This window comes from Dermacentor albipictus, chromosome 3, assembly GCF_038994185.2.
Source record: "Dermacentor albipictus isolate Rhodes 1998 colony chromosome 3, USDA_Dalb.pri_finalv2, whole genome shotgun sequence".
NCBI classification, from domain to species: domain Eukaryota; kingdom Metazoa; phylum Arthropoda; class Arachnida; order Ixodida; family Ixodidae; genus Dermacentor; species Dermacentor albipictus.
Window position 1 is genome coordinate 62,644,027 of NC_091823.1, and position 21,752 is coordinate 62,665,778.

Consider the following 21,752-nt stretch of genomic DNA (forward strand, 5'->3'; position numbering starts at 1 on the left):
TTTCTTATGGATTAGGATTATGTTAGCGTTCTTCCAAGATTCTGGTACGCTCGAGGTCATGAGGCATTGCGTATACAGGGTGGCCAGTTTTTCTAGAACAATCTGCCCACCATCCTTCAACAAATCTGCTGATCCTCCCCAGCTGCCTTCCCCCTTTCCATAGCTCCCAAGGCTTTCTTTACTTCTTCCGACGTTACTTGTGGGATTTCAAGTTCCTCTAGACTATTCTCTTCCATTATCGTCGTGGGTGCCACTGGTACTGTATAAATCTCTATAGAACTCAGCCACTTGAATTATCTCATCCATATTAGTAATGATATTGCCGGCTTTGTCTCTTAACGCATACATCTGATTCTTGCCAATTCCTAGTTTCTTCTTCACTGCTTTTAAGCTTCCTCCGTTCCTGAGAGCATGTTCAATTCCATCCATATTATACTTCCTTATGTCAGCTGTCTTACGCTTGTTGATTAACTTCGAAAGTTCTGCCAGTTCTATACTAGCTGTAGGGTTACAGGCTTTCATACATTGGCGTTTCTTGATCAGATCTTTCGTCTCCTGCGATATCTTACTGGCATCCTGTCTAACGGAGTTACCACCGACTTCTATTGCACACTCCTTAATGATGCCCACAAGATTGTCGTTCATTGCTTCAACACTAAGGTCCTCATTCTGAGTTAAAGCCGAATTCCGGTTCTGTAGCCTGATCCGGAATTCCTCTATTTTCCCTCTTACCGCTAACTCATTGATCGGCTTCTTATGTACTAGTTTCTTCCGTTCCCTCCTCAAGTATAGGCTAATTCGAGATCTTACCATCCTATGGTCACTGCAGCGCACCTTGCCGAGCACGTCCACATCTTGTATGATGCCAGGGTTAGCGCAGAGTATTAAGCCTATTTCATTTCTAGTCTCGTTATTCGGGCTCCTCCACGTCCACTTTCGGCTATCCCGCTTGCGGAAGAAGGTATTCATTATCCGCATATATGCATTATCCGCGGGCTTTTTTTCGCGGCGCCCGACGTTTCTGCGCAGGCGCGAGTATGAGCGGGTGCGAGAGAGAATCTGGGGGCCTTTGTTCCTTGAATATGTGACTCTGCCTAGGCACGATTGAGAAGGTTTCCTAGCGCGTGTTGCATGCAAACGCGCCCCGGACGGGCGCGCGCGGCTGCGCGACCCGCCCGGAGTAGAACACACCCGCAACCCTTCCCTCTCCCCAGATCCATGCGCGCGGCAGAAGACGGCGCGCTTCTTTCCTCGCTTTCTTCGCTTGCATGCGCGAGATTGCCCGGTGACCTCACCTGCCCCGAACTCCTCAGTTGTATCATGTTTCGCATGCCGCGCAAGATGACCAGAGAACATAGGCTTTTCTATGTTTCTGCCTGTCATCAACACTCAACCGTCCGCAGAATACAGTCTCTATAACACTTTCATGATTTCGATATTTTTCATAACTCGCTGTCATTGTTCTTTTCCGAGCTTTGCGTTGTTGTGTCATAGTTTCACATATTGTTCAACTACCTCCTTTTTCTTTTGTATTCACCATGCGCCTTGTATGCACACTCTTCAAGATTGATCTATTATTCAGTGTCCTTTTGATTTTTTTTCATATTCCCCTGCCGTTCTCTTCTCTTTCTGATGTATGCGTGCGCCAGCACTTAGACCTCATGGTTGTTCCTGGGCATGGTAAATGAATGATTGATTGATTGATAATTTTTACAGAAATGCAGTCTACATGGAGATTTGATTCTTCTCCATATCCTTCAGGTTTTTTCGAAAGGCCCAGCGCCATTAGTCTTCGTTCAGACTTGTTTGCGCTTTCCCTCTGTGTCATTGGCGCTTGGCAGTGATCGAGCCAGTCTGTGTGCCGTCTTATCGCTGTGACACTTCACTCAGTGCGGTCTTGGCGGCGCTGTTTCACCGAGCGACTGGGTGCTACGCCTGGCCTCGCTATCAGTGGGCGTCCCCGCGGGAATAGTCGTGCCCGAATGTTTACCGAACTTTTGCCGCGATGTGAAGGCTTGAAGACGTTGCTTTTGCCCCTTGTAGCCGGAGGTCCACTTTTGAAACGGCAGTGTGCCTTGGGCTATGTGTTCGAAAAAAATACGTTACACTACGCCCCATCATCTATGCCTTTTTAGCCTTCTATTTTGCTAACGTGCCTGTTATCCTTGCGGCTGTTGCACGTATTGGTTTGCCGTTTCATCACCTATGTTAGTGCGGCGCTCATCGTCAGTCGCGACTGCTTTATCGCCACGATGACGTCATTTCACGTATTTTCCTCTCCGAAGAAGTGCTAATTCCGAGGATGCTTATCGGGTTATGCTTTCGGTGAGTACAGAGGTCTCATTGTATGAAGCACAATAGTGGAATGCCGGAGACAGTCCACGCATGTGTAACGCACTTTAGGCTTGGTCTAGCACTTCTGACTAGCGCTAACATGTTTTGTTCTTCGAATAAGCGGCGCGCAGCACAAACAGCTGTTAAGTCCCGGCCTTCGCATAAAATAAAGAACAAAAAAAAAAGACTTTGGAAGCTTTGGAAGCAACGCAAATAGTTCGGTCACGAAAATTTATCACTCCGCATGATCTGTCAATGCTTCGCTACGCACCAACAGCGTTTCCTCGCGCGAGCACACACGTGAGGCTGCAGAGTCGGCTGCAAATAAAAAAAAAACGAAAACTACGAAGAGCAAATCGATCTAAAACGGCGAATTTGCAGCTACATGTATACCACAGTTGCCGTGTTTCTAAGGATTAAAACTTTTTTTTCATTTAATACTGAGCCTATGTAAAGAATAGCATCGCAGAATTGCGGTCAAAAAACACCGAACTATTTGCAAGTGTGAAGGCAGCCACTGCAAGAAGTATCTCTAGCTTCCACAGCCTTGCACCTGACGTATGAAGCGGAGTAGAGTCGCGCTTCAATCGCTGCTCCCATGTTCTGGACCGCTTTACGCCCGAAGCTTCGCGACCCATGCATTTGAATTGACCTTGATGCACACTCGCTCGTTTCCTGCAGCGAACAGGCAGCTGGTGACTGTGTAGTGTATAGTTAAGACACCGTCCTTCATTGAGTGCTATAAAGGTACCGGAATACCTCCGGTTTGACATTTGATACAGCGCGTTAAATTTTACAGGCAAGAAAGAGAATGGCAAGTCGTAAGACCCTATACATGAACGGAACGCTTAACCTCCCAACACTGTCTTCAGCAGATAAAAATTACAATTGTGTTGTTTAACTTGCCGAAGCTGCAGAGTGGGCTATGATGAAGGCCGCAGTGAAGGATTCCGGAATAGCTTCGCTACCTCGGGTTCTTTACCGTTCACTAAAGTTAGGTGCACGAGGGTGTTTGTAATTCGTCCCCATCGAAATGTGGCTGTCGCAGCCGAGAATCGAACCTGCAACCTCACCCGCCATGGTTGCTCTGTGGCATGGTGTTGGGATGCTGAGCACTAGGTCGTGGGATCGAATCCCCGCCACGGCGGCCGCATTTCGATGGGCGCGAAATGCGAAAACACCCGTGTTTTTTTATTTAGGTGCACGTTAAAGATCCCCGGGTGGTCGAAATTTCAGGAGTCCTCCACTACGGCGTGCCTCATAATCAGAAAGTGGTTTTGGCACGTAAAACCCCATAATATTTTAAACCTGCAACCTCGTGCGCAGCAGAAAATGTCGAAGACCTGCCGAGGTGCAGTTAACTGATTCGAATACAAGGAAAGCGGGTCGAACTTTGTGCTTTTTATTCACCTTATCAGCAAAGGCAACGACGGAAAGAAAGATACTTCCTAGTTTATCTGCGGGTGCCTGCAACTTCGAGGGGGCTATTTGTTCCGTTTGGAGTGTCTTCGCGGGTCTTTTCTACCCTATTATAGTCAGCTGACTGGCATTGCACGCCCTTGCGCGCGCCGTACGCCTGCACTTGGCCGTGTTTTTCTCGGATACGTCTTCGGTCCTACCAATCAGTAAATCGTCCAGAGAGCGGGTGTTGGTGTTGAAGACGGCAAACAGAAGGCACCACCCAGTGCGTCACGCCACTCGAACTATAATAGCAGGCTGGCCGGCGAGTTGCCGGCGTCGTCGGCTTCGTTCACTCGCGTCGGGCGGCACGCTTGCGGCCCTCGGCCGGAGTGCTGCCAAGCCACGGCGACGATAAGATCGGCTATGTTTATGCCCACGTTCTGGAGGCGTGATCCCCGTGTGGACAGAACGCCTCTGCCGGCTGCGCCAAGGAGGAAAGGACACGTCCTTTCTTCATTGTGATCTTTGTGCGTGTGTCAGAAATCGCTCGCGTTTGACGTCATCGCTTCGCTTCGGGACTCCCTGTGCACGCGGCTCGTTTTCCTTGCAAACAAAGTGTTTATCGCTGCGCTTATCCGGTCTTTCTTTCGGGACGTGCATGTCGAAGGCGTCGGAGACGACCGCGCGACTCTTCGGTTGGAGGAGTGTCGCCGCGACGGAGACGTCGCGCCCACTGCCACAGCTGTCGCCCGAGCTGACGACGCTGCGCGATTTGAAGCGAGAGGACGCCGCCGAGTTGGCGCTGTCATAAGCGTTCCGCGTTATCGCCGCCGTTATCTCTTGCGACTCGCTGCATCCATTCACGTCGAGAGGACGAACGACGGGATGCGGATGTGTGTTCACGAGTCCGATTTGACGCTCCGCGAGTGCATGTATTTACGACCGGCTCCCATCACCTGGTAACTTGCAGATAATTTGCTCTTGATGCATTATAACTACGTCTTTGTAAGACCGGAGTATTCCCCCTTATAAAAATGCTAAACGCCATGCATCCCACTCGCTATAGGGCCAACTGCCCTTGGTGCGGTGGCGTACCCATCCTAATAACCCTAATACATGTAACCTGGGAGTGTACTAAGCGCCCTCATAGGTCAAATTGCAACAACACAATGGAGCAATGGGAGGCACAGCTCGCCCATTCCGACTTGGCAGGACAAAGTCCTTAATTCAGGCAGGCGGCAGAGGCCAGTGGCGCCCTGGACTGAGGGGCGCCGACCACCCCTCCTTAAAATCTTTTCCTGCCAAATATTTCCACACGCACACACACGCACACTCTCCATCGTTGTTTGGTGAGGTGCGATGAAATGCGGAGGTATTGCACGTCTGGCGCTATACAATTGACCTCTATTTTCTTGGAGGAGGGGGCGATCAATGCCGTTTTAAAGGATAGGTAAATGAGCAGTGCTGTATATATTATTCTCAGTATCATGACTCAAGCCACCCACTTCGCTCTTTACGCAGCCACTGAATCAGTTTGCGTTATAAAAGAAATTATTGCGCGCATTTGATGAGGGGCGCTTTAGAGAAGCTGCCTTTCCCTTGCACTTTCTTCAGACTGTGAGTCTCCAAAATAACGTTCGTCCCACTGTACCGTCGGCCGAAATTTTGTAACGATCCAGTTTCAGTTCCAGTCCATTTCGTATATGTTATCACCAGAGCTTAGCCCCTCGGGCATGATGAAAAAAAAAGGAAAACGGAACAAGAATCGATCTGAGACAATCGTTGCATTATAGAGGCGGTTATACATTATAGAAGCTACGCTCAGTTGCCGAGCCGCTATCGGCGCTGATAGGAAACATAATTGTGTCCCCCTCCCCTACGATATGGCAGGTTGTCGCGGTTTAATTGCTGCAGTTTTGTTGGCACGCTATCTCTTCGTATTCCGGCAGTATCGTCGCACGATTAGTTGCTCTCCCTGAAGGAGGCAGGCGGACAGCAGGCGCGGCGCTAATCGAGCGCCGGGTCGCGTGCGACCTATCCTTGACTCGGCATTCTCGGGTGAGTGTATTTCGCGATTTCATTTAATCTGCCGTGTATATAGTCGGAGGTCAGTTGGGTAACTCGGAACATTCCTACGTTTGAGAACGATAACCTTCCCGCGAGGCCCTTTTTTTTTATCACTTTAGTGTGCAAAGTGACTTGTTGCTAGAGAGGACACCATTGTGTGAACCATTACACACGCGCGCACGCCCTCGCGATTTAATTGGCGAGGCGCGAACGACAATAAGGAGGTCACATCCTTTTTTTACTGCGGCAGGCGTTTAACCTACATCAAGGCCAGCTCATCTTACCCGCGTTATTGATGTGTGTCCGGCTTGTGGAGCTTGGTTCTCATTGTCTTTACCAACCTATCTGAACGCTTGGTGGCAACTCCGCTCGAAAATATCTGGATTGATATTACGTACACGTCGCGGTCGCTTACTGCCTACGGCGTTCGTCAGCGGACCGCAAAGCCGCTGGTTTTATTACCTGACCCGGCGTGCGCATTCGTATAGGGAGGCAATGCAAAGTCACATGTGTACCTATTTTGTGCGCACATTAAAGCACTCCAAGGGTCAAAACTAGTCTGGAGTCCCCCCTTCGCATTGCATACGTTAGACCGAATCAATATCTATCTATCTATCTATCTATCTATCTATCTATCTATCTATCTATCTATCTATCTATCTATCTATCTATCTATCTATCTATCTATCTATCTATCTATCTATCTATCTATCTATCTATCTATCTATCTATCTATCTATCTATCTATCTATCTATCTATCTATCTATCTATCTATCTATCTATCTATCTATCTATCTATCTATCTATCTATCTATCTATCTATCTATCTATCTATCTATCTATCTATCTATCTATCTATCTATCTATCTATCTATCTATCTATCTATCTATCTATCTATCTATCTATCTATCTATCTATCTATCTATCTATCTATCTATCTATCTATCTATCTATCTATCTATCTATCTATCTATCTATCTATCTATCTATCTATCTATCTATCTATCTATCTATCTATCTATCTATCTATCTATCTATCTATCTATCTATCTATCTATCTATCTATCTATCTATCTATCTATCTATCTATCTATCTATCTATCTATCTATCTATCTATCTATCTATCTATCTATCTATCTATCTATCTATCTATCTATCTATCTATCTATCTATCTATCTATCTATCTATCTAATCTATCTAATCTATCTAATCTATCTATCTATCCGATCGATCGATTGTTCATTTGATTGATCGCTTAATGATTTCAGCCGATCAATTAGTGTTTTGCTATCAGTGCTCAAACATTGCTGATCAGACCGAGAGTTCTTCGAAGGCGGCAGGTCAACACCCGGTTAAGATGGGGCTTGTTCTCGCTCGGTTTATATAATGGCTTGCCTTTACGTAATCGCGCCCGCCGCTTCAGCTCGGCACATATGAGTCAAGTCTGCATGCACGCCGGTCAAATCTCGTCGCTACACGGGAGCGAGTGTATGGGTGCGCATCACAGTGTGCCGAGGGTGAACGTCACAGGCGAACGTGGGCTCGCATTTTGCGGCAATCGCAGACTGGCTGTACGCTTAATGACCCTGACACGGAGAACAAAATAGGATGGTTTCAGCCCTTTTACTAGTCTTTCCGACCGCATTTCTTCTAAACCGATTTCACCAGCATAGCTTATAATACAACGATGGCCACTGTGTCTCCCCCTCCTGAGTTATTGCAAACGAGGCTTCAACAAGGGTGGCGACGCGTGTCCCACGACCGTGTATATATGGCGCACGGCGGTGGTGTTTACCGATATATGTAGATTTGTCCTTGAATTTAAGAAGGAAAGCACAAAAAAAGGAAATAGCCGGGTGCCGTTACTGAGAGCGTGGGGTTTTTCGACAAAATATGACTCCGGCGCTGCGATCGCTTATCTGCCGTGGGGGTGAAGAGGTTGTACGTGGATTTGTCTAATTATCGCGCAAGTTGATCAATCTGTAAAAGTCACGAAGCCGTTTGAAACCAGCAGGACAGGCAAGTGCATGTTCATTGCGGTGACGAGGTCGTTCTGATGCTCCAACATTCCTTGCAGGCTGGATCGTCATGCCTGCAGCTCCCGTGGGCACTGTATCGCCAGAGTTTCCTGTAATAATGTTTTAGAGAACTTTACAACTGAGAGGTCGCTGGCGTTACCGGTTTGTTGATTTCAGCTATTTAGCTCGTGTGAATTCCACTTTCGCAGTCTTGCAGAAGCTGATGCGGTATGACACTCTTGTGTATGCATACGCTGAGGCAGCCACCCTTGGGTAAGAAAAAAAAAATGGCGGCGCGTTAATTCTTTGCGGATGACTGGCGACGTTAACGCTGTTAGCACTTTCTCTTATGATGGGTGTGTCGTTAGTGCTGGCATGTTTTATACGCTATCATCATCATCATCATCAGCCTGGTTACGCCCACTGCAGAGCAAAGGCCTCTCCCATATTTCTCCAACAACCCCGGTCATGTACTAATTGTGGCCATGCCGTCCCTGCAAACTTCTTAATCTCATCCGCCCACCTAACTTTCTGCCGCCCCCTGCTACGCTCCCTTCCCTTGGAATCCAGTCCGTAACCCTTAATGACCATCGGTTATCTTCCCTCCTCATTACATGTCCTGCCCATGCCCATTTCTTTTTCTTGATTTCAACTAAGATGTCATTAACTCGCGTTTGTTCCCTCACCCAATCTGCTCTTTTCTTATCCCTTAACGTTACACCTATCATTCTTCTTTCCATAGCTCGTTGCGTCGTCCTCAATTTGAGTAGAACCCTTTTCGTAAGCCTCCAGGTTTCTGCCCCGTAGGTGAGTACTGGTAAGACACAGCTATTATACACTTTTCTCGTGAGGGATAATGGCAACCTGCTGTTCATGATCTGAGAATGCCTGCCAAACCCACCCCAGCCCATTCTTATTCTTCTGATTATTTCCGTCTCATGATCGGGATCCGCCGTCACTACCTGCCCTAAGTATATCCTTACCACTTCCAGTGCCTCGCTACCTATTGTAAATTGCTGTTCTCTTCCGAGACTGTTGAACATTATTTTAGTTTTCTGCAGATTAATTTTTAGACCCACTATTCTGCTTTGTCTCTCGAGGTCAGTGAGCATGCATTGCAGTTGGTCCCCTGAGTTACTAAGCAAGGCAATATCATCAGCGAATCTCAAGTTATTAAGGTATTCTCCATTAACTTTTATCCCCATTTCTTCCCAATCCTGGTCTCTGAATACCTCCTGTAAACACGCTGTGAATAGCATTGGAGAGATCGTATCTCCCAGCCTGACGCCTTTCTTTATTGGGATTTTGTTGCTTTCTTTATGGAGGACTGCGGTGGCTGTGGAGCCGCCATAGATATCTTCCAGTATTTTTACATATGGCTCATCTACACCCTGATTCCGTAATGCCTCCATGACTGCTGAGGTTTCGACTGAATCAAACGCTTTCTCGTAATCAATGAAAGCTATATATAAGGGCTGGTTATATTCTGCACATTTCTCTATCACTTGATTGATAGTGTGAATATGGTCTATTGTTGAGTAGCCTTTACGGAATCCTGCCTGGTCCTTTGGTTGACAGAAGTCTAAGGTGTTCCTGATTCTATTTGCAATTGCCTTAGTATATACTTTGTAGGCAATGGACAGTAAGCTGATCGGTCTATACTTTTTCAAGTCTTTGGCGTCGCCTTTCTTATGGATTAGGATTATGTTAGCGTTTTTCCAAGATTCCGGTACGCTCGACATTATGAGGCACTGCGTATACAGGGTGGCCAGTTTCTCTAGAACAATCTGCCCACCATCCTTCAACAAATCTACTGTTACCTGATCCTCCCCAGCTGCTTTCCCCCTTTGCATATCTCCCAAGGCTTTCTTTACTTCTTCCGGCGTTACCTGTGGGATTTCGAATTCCTCTAGACTATTTTCTCTTCCATTATCGTCGTGGGTGCCACTGGTACTGTATAAATCTATAGAACTCCTCAGCCGCTTGAACTATCTCATCCATATTAGTAATGATATTGCCGGCTTTGTCTCTTAACGCATGCATCTGATTCTTGCCAATTCCTAGTTTCTTCTTCACTGTTTTTAGGCTTCCTCCGTTCCTGAAGGCATATTCAATTCTATCCATATTATACTCCCTTATTTCAGCGGTCTTACGCTTGTTGATTAACCTCGGAAGTTCTGCCAGTTCTATTCTAGCTGTAGGGTTAGAGGCTTTCATACATTGGCGTTTCTTGATCAGATCTTTCGTCTCCTGCGATAGTTTACTGGTATCCTGCCTAACGGAGTTACCACCGACTTCCATTGCACACTCCTTAATGATGCCCACAAGATTGTCGTTCATTGCTTCAACACTACGGTGCTCTTCTTGAGTTAAAGCCGAATACCTGTTCTGTAGCTTGATCTGGAATTCCTCTATTTGCCTTCTTACCGCTAACTCATTGATCGGCTTCTTATGTACCAGTTTCTTTCGTTCCCTTCTCAGGTCTAGGCTAATTCGAGTTCTTACCATCCTGTGGTCACTGCAGCGCACCTTGCCGAGCACGTCCTTATACGTTACTTATACGCTATGATTATTGTTAAGGTGATTACTGTATCCCGATGCCATATCCGTGAATCACGAAACCTTATGGGCATATCAGCAGAGACGCACGAAGTGGCAGTCTCGCGTCCAACCACCATGCTGAATAATACCACGACACAGTACATCATGTCATAATCACTGCTCCCCGGTTGAAACCCCGTAGCAACCCCGACCATCCATATGTAGTATCCTGGCTGCAACGTTGCTCCAACCACTGTCCACCAAACGACCGTGCCCGATGCGGAGGTGTCTGTTAATTGTGAATGGGGTGCTTTAATATATTTAAGGCTGCGCACACACCTTGTATCACTTTGGCACATTCATTCTGGGGCTGTGGCCAAGAACCGCCACGTACCGGTCTCGCATACAGCAGCTAGCACGCACCTACCCAAGCTAACAGACGACTGTGGCCACTTGGTATGTGAAAGAGGTTAGATACAAATGGGTATCGCATTTTTTTTTTTTTTCAAATTCGAGTCCCCAGCTAGCGCGTGTTCATCCCGCCTTGACATTACCTATAGTCGCAAGCAAGCGTGTGCCTCCCTCCAAGAGCAGAAAACATATAGCGGAGGTTATGAGGTTCTCAAGTGTGTCCGCTCCGTTTGTCCTTGTCCGCGTCGCGCTATGTTTACTGCTCTTGCGGATCAACAACAGGCCCACATAGCGACGCCAGTGAAAAGACGCGTATTCGGACTACCGGGCTTCCCTCCCACTTCTCGCCTACGCGCACCAACATCGTTTGCGCCGGTAATCGACAGAAGCTGTGGACGCTGGTCGGCCGTGCTTTTTCTCCGGATCGGGTCGGATCGGTGCGCGAGCTATTTTTGCACGCCTGCTGACCCCGTTTGCGGTGGCGACAACGGGGTTGCAAACCGCGCACGCACGACGGTGGCGAACTCCGATATATAGAGTCGTACATATAGGCTGTGTTTCCATATTAACTACATAGATGGACGCATAGCCGGCTAAGCGGACAGCGGGGATCTTATTAAGTTTCCTTCCTACTCTGGCGAAGCCGCGGCTTCTTCGAGAAGACAGCATCGAAGTCAGAAACGATGCAGGCTACTCATTTGCTACATACCCGCCGCGGTAGCTCAGTGGCTGTGGCGTTGCCCTGCTGAGCACGAGGTCGAGGGTTCGATCCCTGTCGCGGCGGCCGTATTCCGATTGGGGCGGATCGAGAAAAAAAAAAAAAGAAACACGCTAGTGTACGGTGCATTGAGTTCGCGTGAAAGAGCCCCATGTGGTCAAAAATGAATCCGGAGTCTGCCATTACGGCTAGCCTCATAATCAGATCGTCCCTTTTGGCACGTAAGACTCCAGAATTTGTTGTTGTTGTTGTTGTTGTTGTTGTTGTTGTTGTTCAGTCCGATCAGTAAGGTGGCCGAGTAGAACGCTGGGAAACATGACGGGAAGGTTGCCTGCGCGCGCGCACACACACACACGCACACACACACACACGCACACGCACACACACACACACACACACACACACACACACACACACACACACACAGCCACGTTTTTTTCGTGAGCTTAGTGTAAGCCACTTTGTGTTTTTATCGGTTCGCACACGAAGAAGAAAAAAGAATACAGCGACAATATGTGTTCTTCTTAGCTTCTTTCTGTGTCGACGCGAAGTGGCGCCAAGTCGCCCAGACGTCTTCCAGATGCGTTCCATTACTTGGTGCTCGAAGCTGTCAAGCTTACTACTGTCAGCGAAGGCTGTCTTCAACGCTGGCCAGAATTAGAACACGCTCGCGTATAGCTGCGCACCTTGACGTGCATGCTGTCTCTGCAGTGACTCGATGCGACTACGTGTCGAGCGCGTCGGAGAGAACTGTTGATGGTGAACTGAGTCTATAGGCACGCGAGCTCCCGCCGATGCGCCCGTACCTGCGCTGCTGCTAAGCTGCAGCGCCAAGATATGACGGCAGTAGAGTCGCATACTCTCTGTGGGCGCGGGCAAAAATGCACAACGTAGCTGCTGTATGCGTATACTTTGTGTTCGTACTAAACATTTTAGTCCTAACGCAGAACCCACAGAAACTCGCACAGCGGCAGCTGATCACGTTTTAACTCGTGGACTTCTTTCATACGCATGTGCATATGCAGCTGGTATATCAATCAGCAATGGTGGAAGTGTACAGTCAGCCCCCACGGCACGTTTCCCTCTGCTTACATAGCGCGTTTTTTTTTTTTGCTTATAAGTTTTGATATTAAATCCCGACCGCACTGGAATACGACAGAGCGGTATACAGTGCAGCGATCATCATCATTATCACTTCGAAAATTATATTCAAAAGAGGTAAGTAGCCGTTGGCGATAACGGCCGCACAGCATGCATATAGCATATACCGAAGCACAGGCTCGATATATATATATATATATATATATATATATATATATATATATATACGTGTGTACTATAATTATCCGAGACATCGATATTCGATTTTTTTATGCAACCTGTAAACGTTACAGCTTATTTGACCACGCCGTAATTATCTGAGACTGAAAAAGAAAATATACAGTTTCGAAATTCATTATAATGACGTTGGCAGAGCATTCTGCCCACATTTGCTTCAGATTCCTGCAATAGGCAATTTTTCATTCCGGCTGCGAGCTAGTTTGAAAAGTAGAATGAAGCGTTAAACGGAGCTGGACATTTTTCGCCGTGAGAGTTGCGCCAGCCTTTCGTACGTAGCAGTAGCGTGACTTGTATTATTTCTAGTCACTTTTGGAGCCAGAACGGGCTGCTTATCTATGAATACAGAAGAAACCTTGGCCGCCATCGCACGACTTTAGAGGTTGTAACGTGTCGTGGGAGCAATTATGCAGTATAGTAGACCAGGTGGTTACATGCAGTTTTTTCTGCAAGGTGCAGCGGTAAACACTATCTGAGGGTCACTATAGCGCGCTTCCCGCTTATAGACAAGTAGGCCAACTGCTCCTATTCTGCTGGCGTTATTTCGTTCTCATTCTTTCTTAGCTTTCTTTTTTTTTTAACCGTCTTGGACTCCATCGTGCAGGCACGGGTTCGTTAAGGACGCGTCAGTCATAAAGTGAATCGTGGCAGTGGGGCTTTTTCTAGATGTTGAGTCGCTCTCAGATTCGCGGCCTCGATCTCCTGTCCTGATCGGCTCAGATAGAGCGGGTCATCGCTTCTTCGATTGCTTGGAACAAGATAACAGGTTGGAATTCGACAACCTAATTGTGCCTTTCGACAGCATCCATACTGAAACACCAGTTCTAACTGCCTGGAACATTGCTGTGACGCAGTTATTTGTTTGTCATTCACATGCCCATACTATAGGGGATACTCCATTTGAAGGCTAGACTTGTTCATTGGAGAAAGGTGTCTCTCTTAAGGGACTTGAGACGCGCTGCTTCTTCAGGCAAAGCATCCATTTGTGCTCGGAACAAAACACTTGATGTGAAAAGAAGCACGCGCGGTCAGTGGATATCCAGTTTTGTGTCTGTTCAGTGCCTTTCTTCGTCTATTTATATTCTGATTTTTCTCGCTCATACCGCGTGTGATCAGATGAACGCAGTGCGTCATTGCACGGCCTTGCTTTGTCGTAGTCGTATGATGCTTTTCTTCGTGTTCCGCTCTCTCCTGTCTCTTTCTCTCGTTGCGAACGTTTAGCTGTCGTGCTCTTTGCTTGTCACCTGCTGTGAGACTCAATTAGGATGTTAATGGCTCCTGCGAGGTGTCGCGTGCCGGTCGTTTAACAACAGTATATACGGCGTTTTACTGCCTCCGCGATGGTTATCACCCTTCCCTGCCACGCGTGTACAGCTGGCATCGGTTTTGTGTACGCGTCGCGGAAGGTGCTCAGACGGAAGGCTGTCATCTTCTTCGTCGCCTCGACATTCGTCCATACCGGCTGTGTGAGTGGCGCCCGTCTTTTAGCGCTCGACTTGGCTCTTCCTTCTTTTTTCTATGATTACTTTTTTTTTGTCTTTGCGTGAGGGGATATCCTGAGGCCTGATTACACGATCTACTTTGAAAATAAGGGTTGACGATGACAGTTTGTCAGACAGTACAAACCGGAAGAGGCGTTGAGTCGGAGGGTACCTTGAAAAAGCAATGGGAGCAAATGCGTGCCTGGATTCTACGGCGTTCTGATCTTCTCTTGACCAAGGGAATGGTTCTGTTAGCACATTCTTCGCGTAACGATTATTCGCAGCACAGCCTAACTTCGCTCCATTTCTGAGTGAACTATTTCTTCAATAGACATCACCTGGACGTCGATAGGTGAGTAAGGGGAAGTGATGTACGTGGCAGTAAAGCTTTTGGTCTCCTCTCTCTAAAGACAGCCTTCACACTAGCGAACATCTTCTCTGCGTATTCTATATTTAGTGGAAGATAGCGGCATTGAAGGGTATAGCTCAATTATCTTCAAGTTAGTCGGATATCGGAGCTTTGCACGTTTTATTCAGCCCTACTGTGTTCTCCCTCACTCGACTGCTCTTATTTTCGTAAATGGCAGCTATCACACAATACCGTACGCGATATTGAAGAGCTCTCGAGCACATTTGAGCTCAAAGGTCACAAGCCCTGTGTCTCATAAACTCGGTAACAGCGTCTTTCCACGTACGGCGCTGCAGGCATGTGGAAGAGAAGCATCACAGCAGTTTCCATCGAGCCTCGTTTACCATGCAGCTGGTCCCTATACTCTCTATTGCAGGGTGTACGAAGTGAACCAGTCATCGCCAAATACTTCGCTGGTGGGTTGGTCCGGTCATTTACCAAGGCATTGAGAGAAAACTTTTGCGCCCAAGGACATTTCCCGCGTGTCAGGAACAAATGTGTCAGGAACAAATGTCGTATTCGTCGTTTCTAACTGTCAATTATGCAGTGTTTTCTCACAGTAGAGTTTTATAGTAGTGCGTGTATATTCAAATCATTTCGAAGCGGATATTAGAGCGCATATGTGACATTGACATTTTCATGATTACCTTTTATCCACTGAAAAAGCTACGTCGACCGAGGTGAGCAAGCAAGGCGTTAAACAGAACCTTAAATTTGTGATCGCAGAAAATTTTGAAGAGGGGTTACCGTGATAAGGGACTCAAGACCGTTTTGTCGATAGAATTTCTCTTAACTGCAAAGCAGCACGCGCCAATTGGCTAAGCCAGCTTGCGCGACGAACAAAACATTTGGTTGGGCGCCTTTCCCTTCAATAAGCAGCATTTTCACGACGCATATTTGGATGAATTTGACGAATGCACCAGAAATTACCGTAACGTCAGCGAGTACTCGTTGCAACATTTAGACACCGCTCTGGATGATGTTACGTCCCGCGAAAGCGTTCCGTATGTCAACCTGTGGATCGGAGCCCATGCTCGCGTGTGCAAATCATGCTCGTATTACATGCTTATGAATGTTATGGATATTTCCAGTACGACACCATCTGGGTGCACCCGTCAGACGTTGGAGGCAACGTGCGGGCAGTAAAGGTCACAAGCAGTTCGCAAACGGCGATGTTTGTCACTTGTGAAGTGTTCATCACATTAGTCACAAGTGTTACTAATCACTCATAATTAGTGTCGCAGTGGCGCTTTAAAAAGTGTACATATATAATATCTTATGCTCAGTTCTTGTGTTCGCCTCGCAGGCGACGTGCTCTTGCCGAGCGGTGCGTGAAAGATGCTTCCCCTGGATGCGTCGACGGGCAACCTGCTGTGGATCCTGGTGGTGGGCTTCATCGTTGCCTTCTTCCTGGCGTTCGGTGTGGGCGCCAACGATGTTGCCAACTCGTTCGGCACCTCGGTGGGCGCCAAAGTGCTCACGCTGCGACAGGCCTGCATCCTGGCCACCATCTTCGAGATCCTCGGCGCCGTCCTCATAGGCGAGTTTCCTTCTGTCCTAGTCGCGAATGATGTAACAGACGGCGCGGACCCGTAGCTGCTTTCTGGATCTTGGCTTGTCGATGTGAGGGCTCGTTGCAAATACAGTGCAAATTATGACAGAATCCACATCTGAGGCCTGCGATGTTTTCCAAGACTGGAAGGATGGCGGAGAAGCAGCGCCGATTCGTGTAGGACGCGGTGCTGTGGAACATAGGACGCGCCAGCGAGTCAAAGACCTGGCAGAGTACTAGAGCACTGCACGGGCTCGGGCTTACCCTAAAGCGTAGCCTAAAGGTGACGTGGGCCCGAGCCGGGCCTAGGAACTTCCTGCTCTGGTCGAGCTCGGGCCTCAGTCGGGCGCGTAATATGCCCAGGTTTTCTATGTGGAACTCCGCAAAACTGTCGACTATGAAAAGTGCAGCTTTCGAAGTTTCTAAAGCGCATGGCACTTTCGAACTTTGGTCAAACCCGGGCCGGGAGGTACGGCCTGTGCGGTACTCTGTATACGGCAGACACTCCGAGCAGCAAGTGCGTGGAAGCAGAGGTCGCTGCGGGCTGTTCGCGCATGCGCGAAGGCGTGGGCGGAGTAGCCCGGAGAGGGACACGTAACAGCCATTCTCTCGCAGACAGACGAAAGCGCTGCGGTGCTGTATCATGAAAGGAATGTCGGGAAGTTGAAGTGACATCTTTCATGGAGACAAAAGATTACTTCGAAGAAGCTCGATGGCACGTCTTGCCGAAAACATCTTCTAAGATGCTGATTTTGCAATTATTGTCGTAACGTGTATGTAATTGCTATCGAGTACTTTCGCCACTATTTCTGCAGGTCAAACGTTAACAATACCACGTACGCTTCGATAATAGCTGAAGGCTCACTCACTGCGCTCTCGGAATTGGAACTCGTATACGTCTGCGCTGTATACAGTGCTGTCATTTTCATGGGAGCAGTAATGTATAGCGGTTCGTGAAGTGGCCGTAAACATTTCGGTAGCACGGCGCGGGAGAAAGTTTTCTTACCGCATCGAACTACTTGAAATGGCGGCATGCAGGGTCAGCTAAGGCGAAAGCGATATATAGCGCGCACACCCGCTATTCTTAATCGCGCGGTCCATCGAGAGAGCGCCAGGCGGCCGGGTGTCGCCCTTATGAATGCCTGTGACGTCACAGTGTATTGGCGGCGAGGAGTTACGGAGTCGCCCTCTATCGGAAGCGCCTCGCTGGCGTAGTATGAGGGATCACGTGACGCGCTCCTCATAGGTTTTGCTGTCAGCGCTCACTGAAAACACCACGCGTGAGCTCTCCCGGACATTTTTGTAAGTACTTTCGAAACAAGAGAAGTTTCTTCCAGTCTAAATAATAATCTTGGGCAAACTGAAAGCACACAATCGTTTACAGACGCTATCTCTTTACCGAATACGTACAGTGAACGCCACTGCGCGCGGTCGCCGCGATCGAGACTCCCGAACCGGCTTCTTGCGTGAAAGGTAGGTAAACGCTGAGAGCGAACCATGTGAAATATGTTCTTATAGTGTTTGTATAACTAAATGGAGCGTAACAGAACGAAGCCTCAATGCAGCGATCGCGCAGATTCGCAGCGACCGACTGGGCGTCTGCATGCTTGTCCGCCCACTGTTTCGCTTTCTCCGCGCGCGCGTTTTCGTACCGTGCCATGAGCTTTACGCCGCAAAATATGAGCATTTCACAGTATACAAGCAACCATTGTTGCGTGGGCGCTATCAGAGCTGTTCAAAAATAATTTCATTTTATAGACTTCGACGCCTACGGGGACTGTGATGTGCCGTCGCGACGATTCAATCTTTTTTCTTCTTCTAAGTTCTTCGACCTTTCGATACTATTTCTCGAGTTGCGTCGCAGTGTATGTTCATCGGCGTTCTCAGCGTGCAATTTCCCGCTTCTCCTTTTTTGTAATCCAGTGCATTAATTCATAACATAAACATGACCATATGCCATGCTTTCTTTAAATGTGCTTCTTACCGCTGCCTTTCCACTCCAATGAACTTGGCAGTATCTATAGTATCGACAAGTTCATAGACCAAACCGTCACGACATTAGTCGGACAGCGGACTCGAGCGTGCGTCTCAGTGCGTGTTTTCAGAACATCGCAGACCGGGCGCCGTAGCAGAAATCTTCCTGGCGTCTGTGCTTGCTGCATACCCGAGTTGTAGCCGATGACTGTTTGCCGGTTATATGTTTCGCGAGCCAAGCTTCACGCAGCTTCTTGTCTTGCGGCTACGTGTGAATAAGGCTGACACCGGCCTCCGTTACGTGCGTCCGGTCCTGCGGCACCGAGCAGTAGCCTACCATGTCGCGCGCCTTCAAAGGCAGCCACTACCTATTGTAGTGCTTTCAAGCGTTGTAAAGGAGACACTCGAAGCGGGTAAATTTCGCCACTAAATGAAAACCGCCGCGTACGAGGGAATTTAAACTCGTTTTCAGCTCGCTTCGGCGCGCCCGAAGCAGCCGACGCGGCTGCTATGTCCACGTGATCCCTCCTAGCACGTCACGCCGACGGTGGCGCCAGCTTTTCCAGTGGTGGAGCTCGAGGCCAATAGTCGATGTGCAGGCTCAAGGTACGACAGCGGGATCAGAAATTCGCGCCTTTGCGCAGTTAACGTGTTAGCGTTTAATCAGTGAGGCGAGCCGAGGGCGGGCGCTTGTGTAAACCGATGAACACGATATGCGCGCAGCATGCACGCAGCGCGTAAAATGTATTTTGTGACCCAGCCAGCCGAGCTGTTCTACGAAAAATAAAAAAGTTAAAGGAACGCGGTGCATGATGGGATATTCACACCTATACGGTGTTCGGTTGTCAGACCTCTGACGACCGAACACCGTATAGGTGTGAATATCCCATCATGCACCGCGTTTTCTCAATATCTTTTTTTTTCTTCGTCTAACAACTCGGCTAACGTCAGCCGGGGTACCCTATACAAATAGGCGAGCGCATGCGTCTTTCTCGAAAGCGCGGGCCCGCCCGATTTTGCCTCTGTAAATAGTTTGCTGTCGTCAGGCACGCGCCACCATTGCCGCATGTCGGACAGTCGGAGGCATTTCAGAGCCGTCTCTTGTTATTTATTTTTTTTCTGCCGCCGGCCATTGTTGGGGCTCTTTGATTCTGAGGTCTCCAGTGTTGTTTCTACGCGATTCCGAATGTTGTTCCTGCAGCGCAGCCGAGTCCACCAATCTGTAGCTCGTTCCCTTTTGTGACATCGCGCCGTGGAACCATTTTTTTGCGATGGCGCGCTCGCTGCCGTTTTTGTTCTCTTTTCTTTTTAACCGTTCTCCTTTTCCTGCTGAAGAAAATAAATCGTCTTCCCGATTGAGTTGCGCGGGATGTCCAGTCCAAATTTCCGACGGCACATGGGGACTGGAGCTCCCGCTGCAGTTGCCTAGGTGACGCCAGTTTTCTGTTGTGCGCGCCCTGTGAACCTTAGGGGGCATGCGCCGTGTTATCGAAACTGCTAGTTTCTTTTTCTTTCAAGAACAAACAAACAAAAAAGCGTGTGCGCGGCGGTTGCTGGGACACGTTTCTCGGTCGCCCTCGCTTGTCGCCCGCCGCAGTGTGTAATAGTCGAGCAGTTATATATGACGTTCTGAGTGGCAAGGTCGCGCGCGTTCGAATCACTGCCGCATTGCAACTGCAGCGCGATGGTCATGGAGGCTCGTGCTTCGCTGCGCGTTATTGAATATCTCCCTGGGCCCGCTTGCGCGAGACGCTTTACTCGTGGGAAAAAAAATTTTTTTTCAGGGTAGAAAAAGCCGAGTTAAAAATAAGGTGAGCCAATCTGAGTGAAAAAAAATGCAGTTTCGTCCGAAAGGCGAAGCACCAATTGCAATAGCAAATTAGTAGATAGCTGTACACCTTTTCATCGGGCGAGGAGGAAAGGCCGTGCGGCGAGCCTTTCTTTCTCTATGGCTTGCGCGATCTTGAAAGTATTGCTGTCGCCTACTGCGGAACGATTGGAGATGATTTAGCTCGTACATTGTGAACTTTGCGCAATGTTCTTTCATACAAGGCCATTGGGGAACCAGTGTGTAGCCTTTCGGTGCATTGATAACTACGTATATGCGGAAATATCTCTTGAGGGCGCAAACATGTGACGCGCATCATCAGCTGTGGTGTGTGAACGTGTTGTGAACTATTTTGGATGTATCGGTTTCAATTCAACGTAGAGAACCGGCGTCTCTGTATTGCCAGCATGAAATCGTAAATCTGCTCACTATCTCATTACTTGGCGTAGGGACTAAAACATAAGAGCGCATGCTCGTGTGTGGCCAACCTAAGGCAACTACGAAACATCTAAGCAGCAGGCGCTATCAAGTATTTGTGATACGCCGGCATCGTTCTCACGCACTTATGGAGTCTAGTAAACTTGAAATCACTATATGTCTACGCTAGCCTCCTGCATGAGGTCGATGGCGCTGCTCAACAAAGCGATCACTGCAGTTGGTGAACCAGCATGACACACACATAAGCTATGTGCTTCGGCATTGTCCTTTTTTGCTCTTAAAGCCGTAAAATCCGAGAGGGATCGCATAAAAAGAATGGGACGGCTATTTTCGAGGACAAAATTTCCGTAATACGGGCGAGGGCGTCGTAAGAACGGGACGAACGCAACCGATAAAAAAAAATCGTTTTATCATCCGTTTTCTCGCAAGAGGGAGAGAAAACGGACTAACGCCGCAATACGACCTCGCATAGTCATGCCGCACAGCGTTTATAGATCTATAAACGTTGATGCCTCATGCGTGGACCATGTGCTATACGGAACAAAGATATCTGTAATTCATCGTCTACCACTGTTTAGGATGCATGTGTAATTCGTGAACGACCGCTTTGCTTGACAAGTATAATTCACACTGTAAGGTATGCTGTTATTAATGACCAAAACTACTTTATTCATGGGTGGAACCTTGTTCCACCGAACCAAGTAATCACGCAATGTAATCTGCAGCTAACAGTTTGAACGCTTGTCAAATTAGCACAACTTCTATCGTAGTAGAATGGTAACCACGCCGTTACGATCATCGCGTATGTTTCATTGCTCCTAAACCACGGCTTAGAACAAAAGGAAAGCACTGCAGTAAGGTCACATTAGTGAATGGAATTTTTCAGAAATACACAATTGATCTCCGAGGCTGATTGTAGGCTCAAACACGCGCGCGCACACCACGCTGCGCGTTCTGTCCGCCTCACCGCCAGTAGAAGCTTCGGCCATGCCGACTTAACCCACTTCAGTATGTCACACTAAATATACCGCGCGATCGCGAAAACAAACGCCATAGATTACCGCCGAGCGTACACCTGACATGAAATACCGAGCGCTCGCCCAAGCCAGCATGCCGACTTCCCATAGATGGCGCCACTGCGTACGCAATATGGTGGCGCCCATGAAAAAACTGTCTATACGAAGTAAGGATAGTAGTTTTATCGGCCCTATAAACTTGTAAACATTCGCTTACCAACT

At 48.1% G+C, this 21,752-nt stretch overlaps 1 protein-coding gene across 3 annotated transcripts in view; it reads left to right on the top strand.

Moving 5' to 3' along the window:
• The window catches only part of NaPi-III (Na[+]-dependent inorganic phosphate cotransporter type III), a 98,955-nt gene that overhangs the window by 35,620 nt on the left and 41,583 nt on the right, over positions 1 to 21,752 (top strand). For all 3 annotated transcript variants that reach the window (XM_065427947.1, XM_065427948.1, XM_065427949.1), the window contains exon 2: positions 16,029 to 16,262. In XM_065427947.1, coding sequence (XP_065284019.1) covers positions 16,061 to 16,262 — 202 coding nt within the window. In that variant the 5' untranslated portion in view covers positions 16,029 to 16,060. The remainder of the gene's footprint in view (positions 1 to 16,028; positions 16,263 to 21,752) is intronic.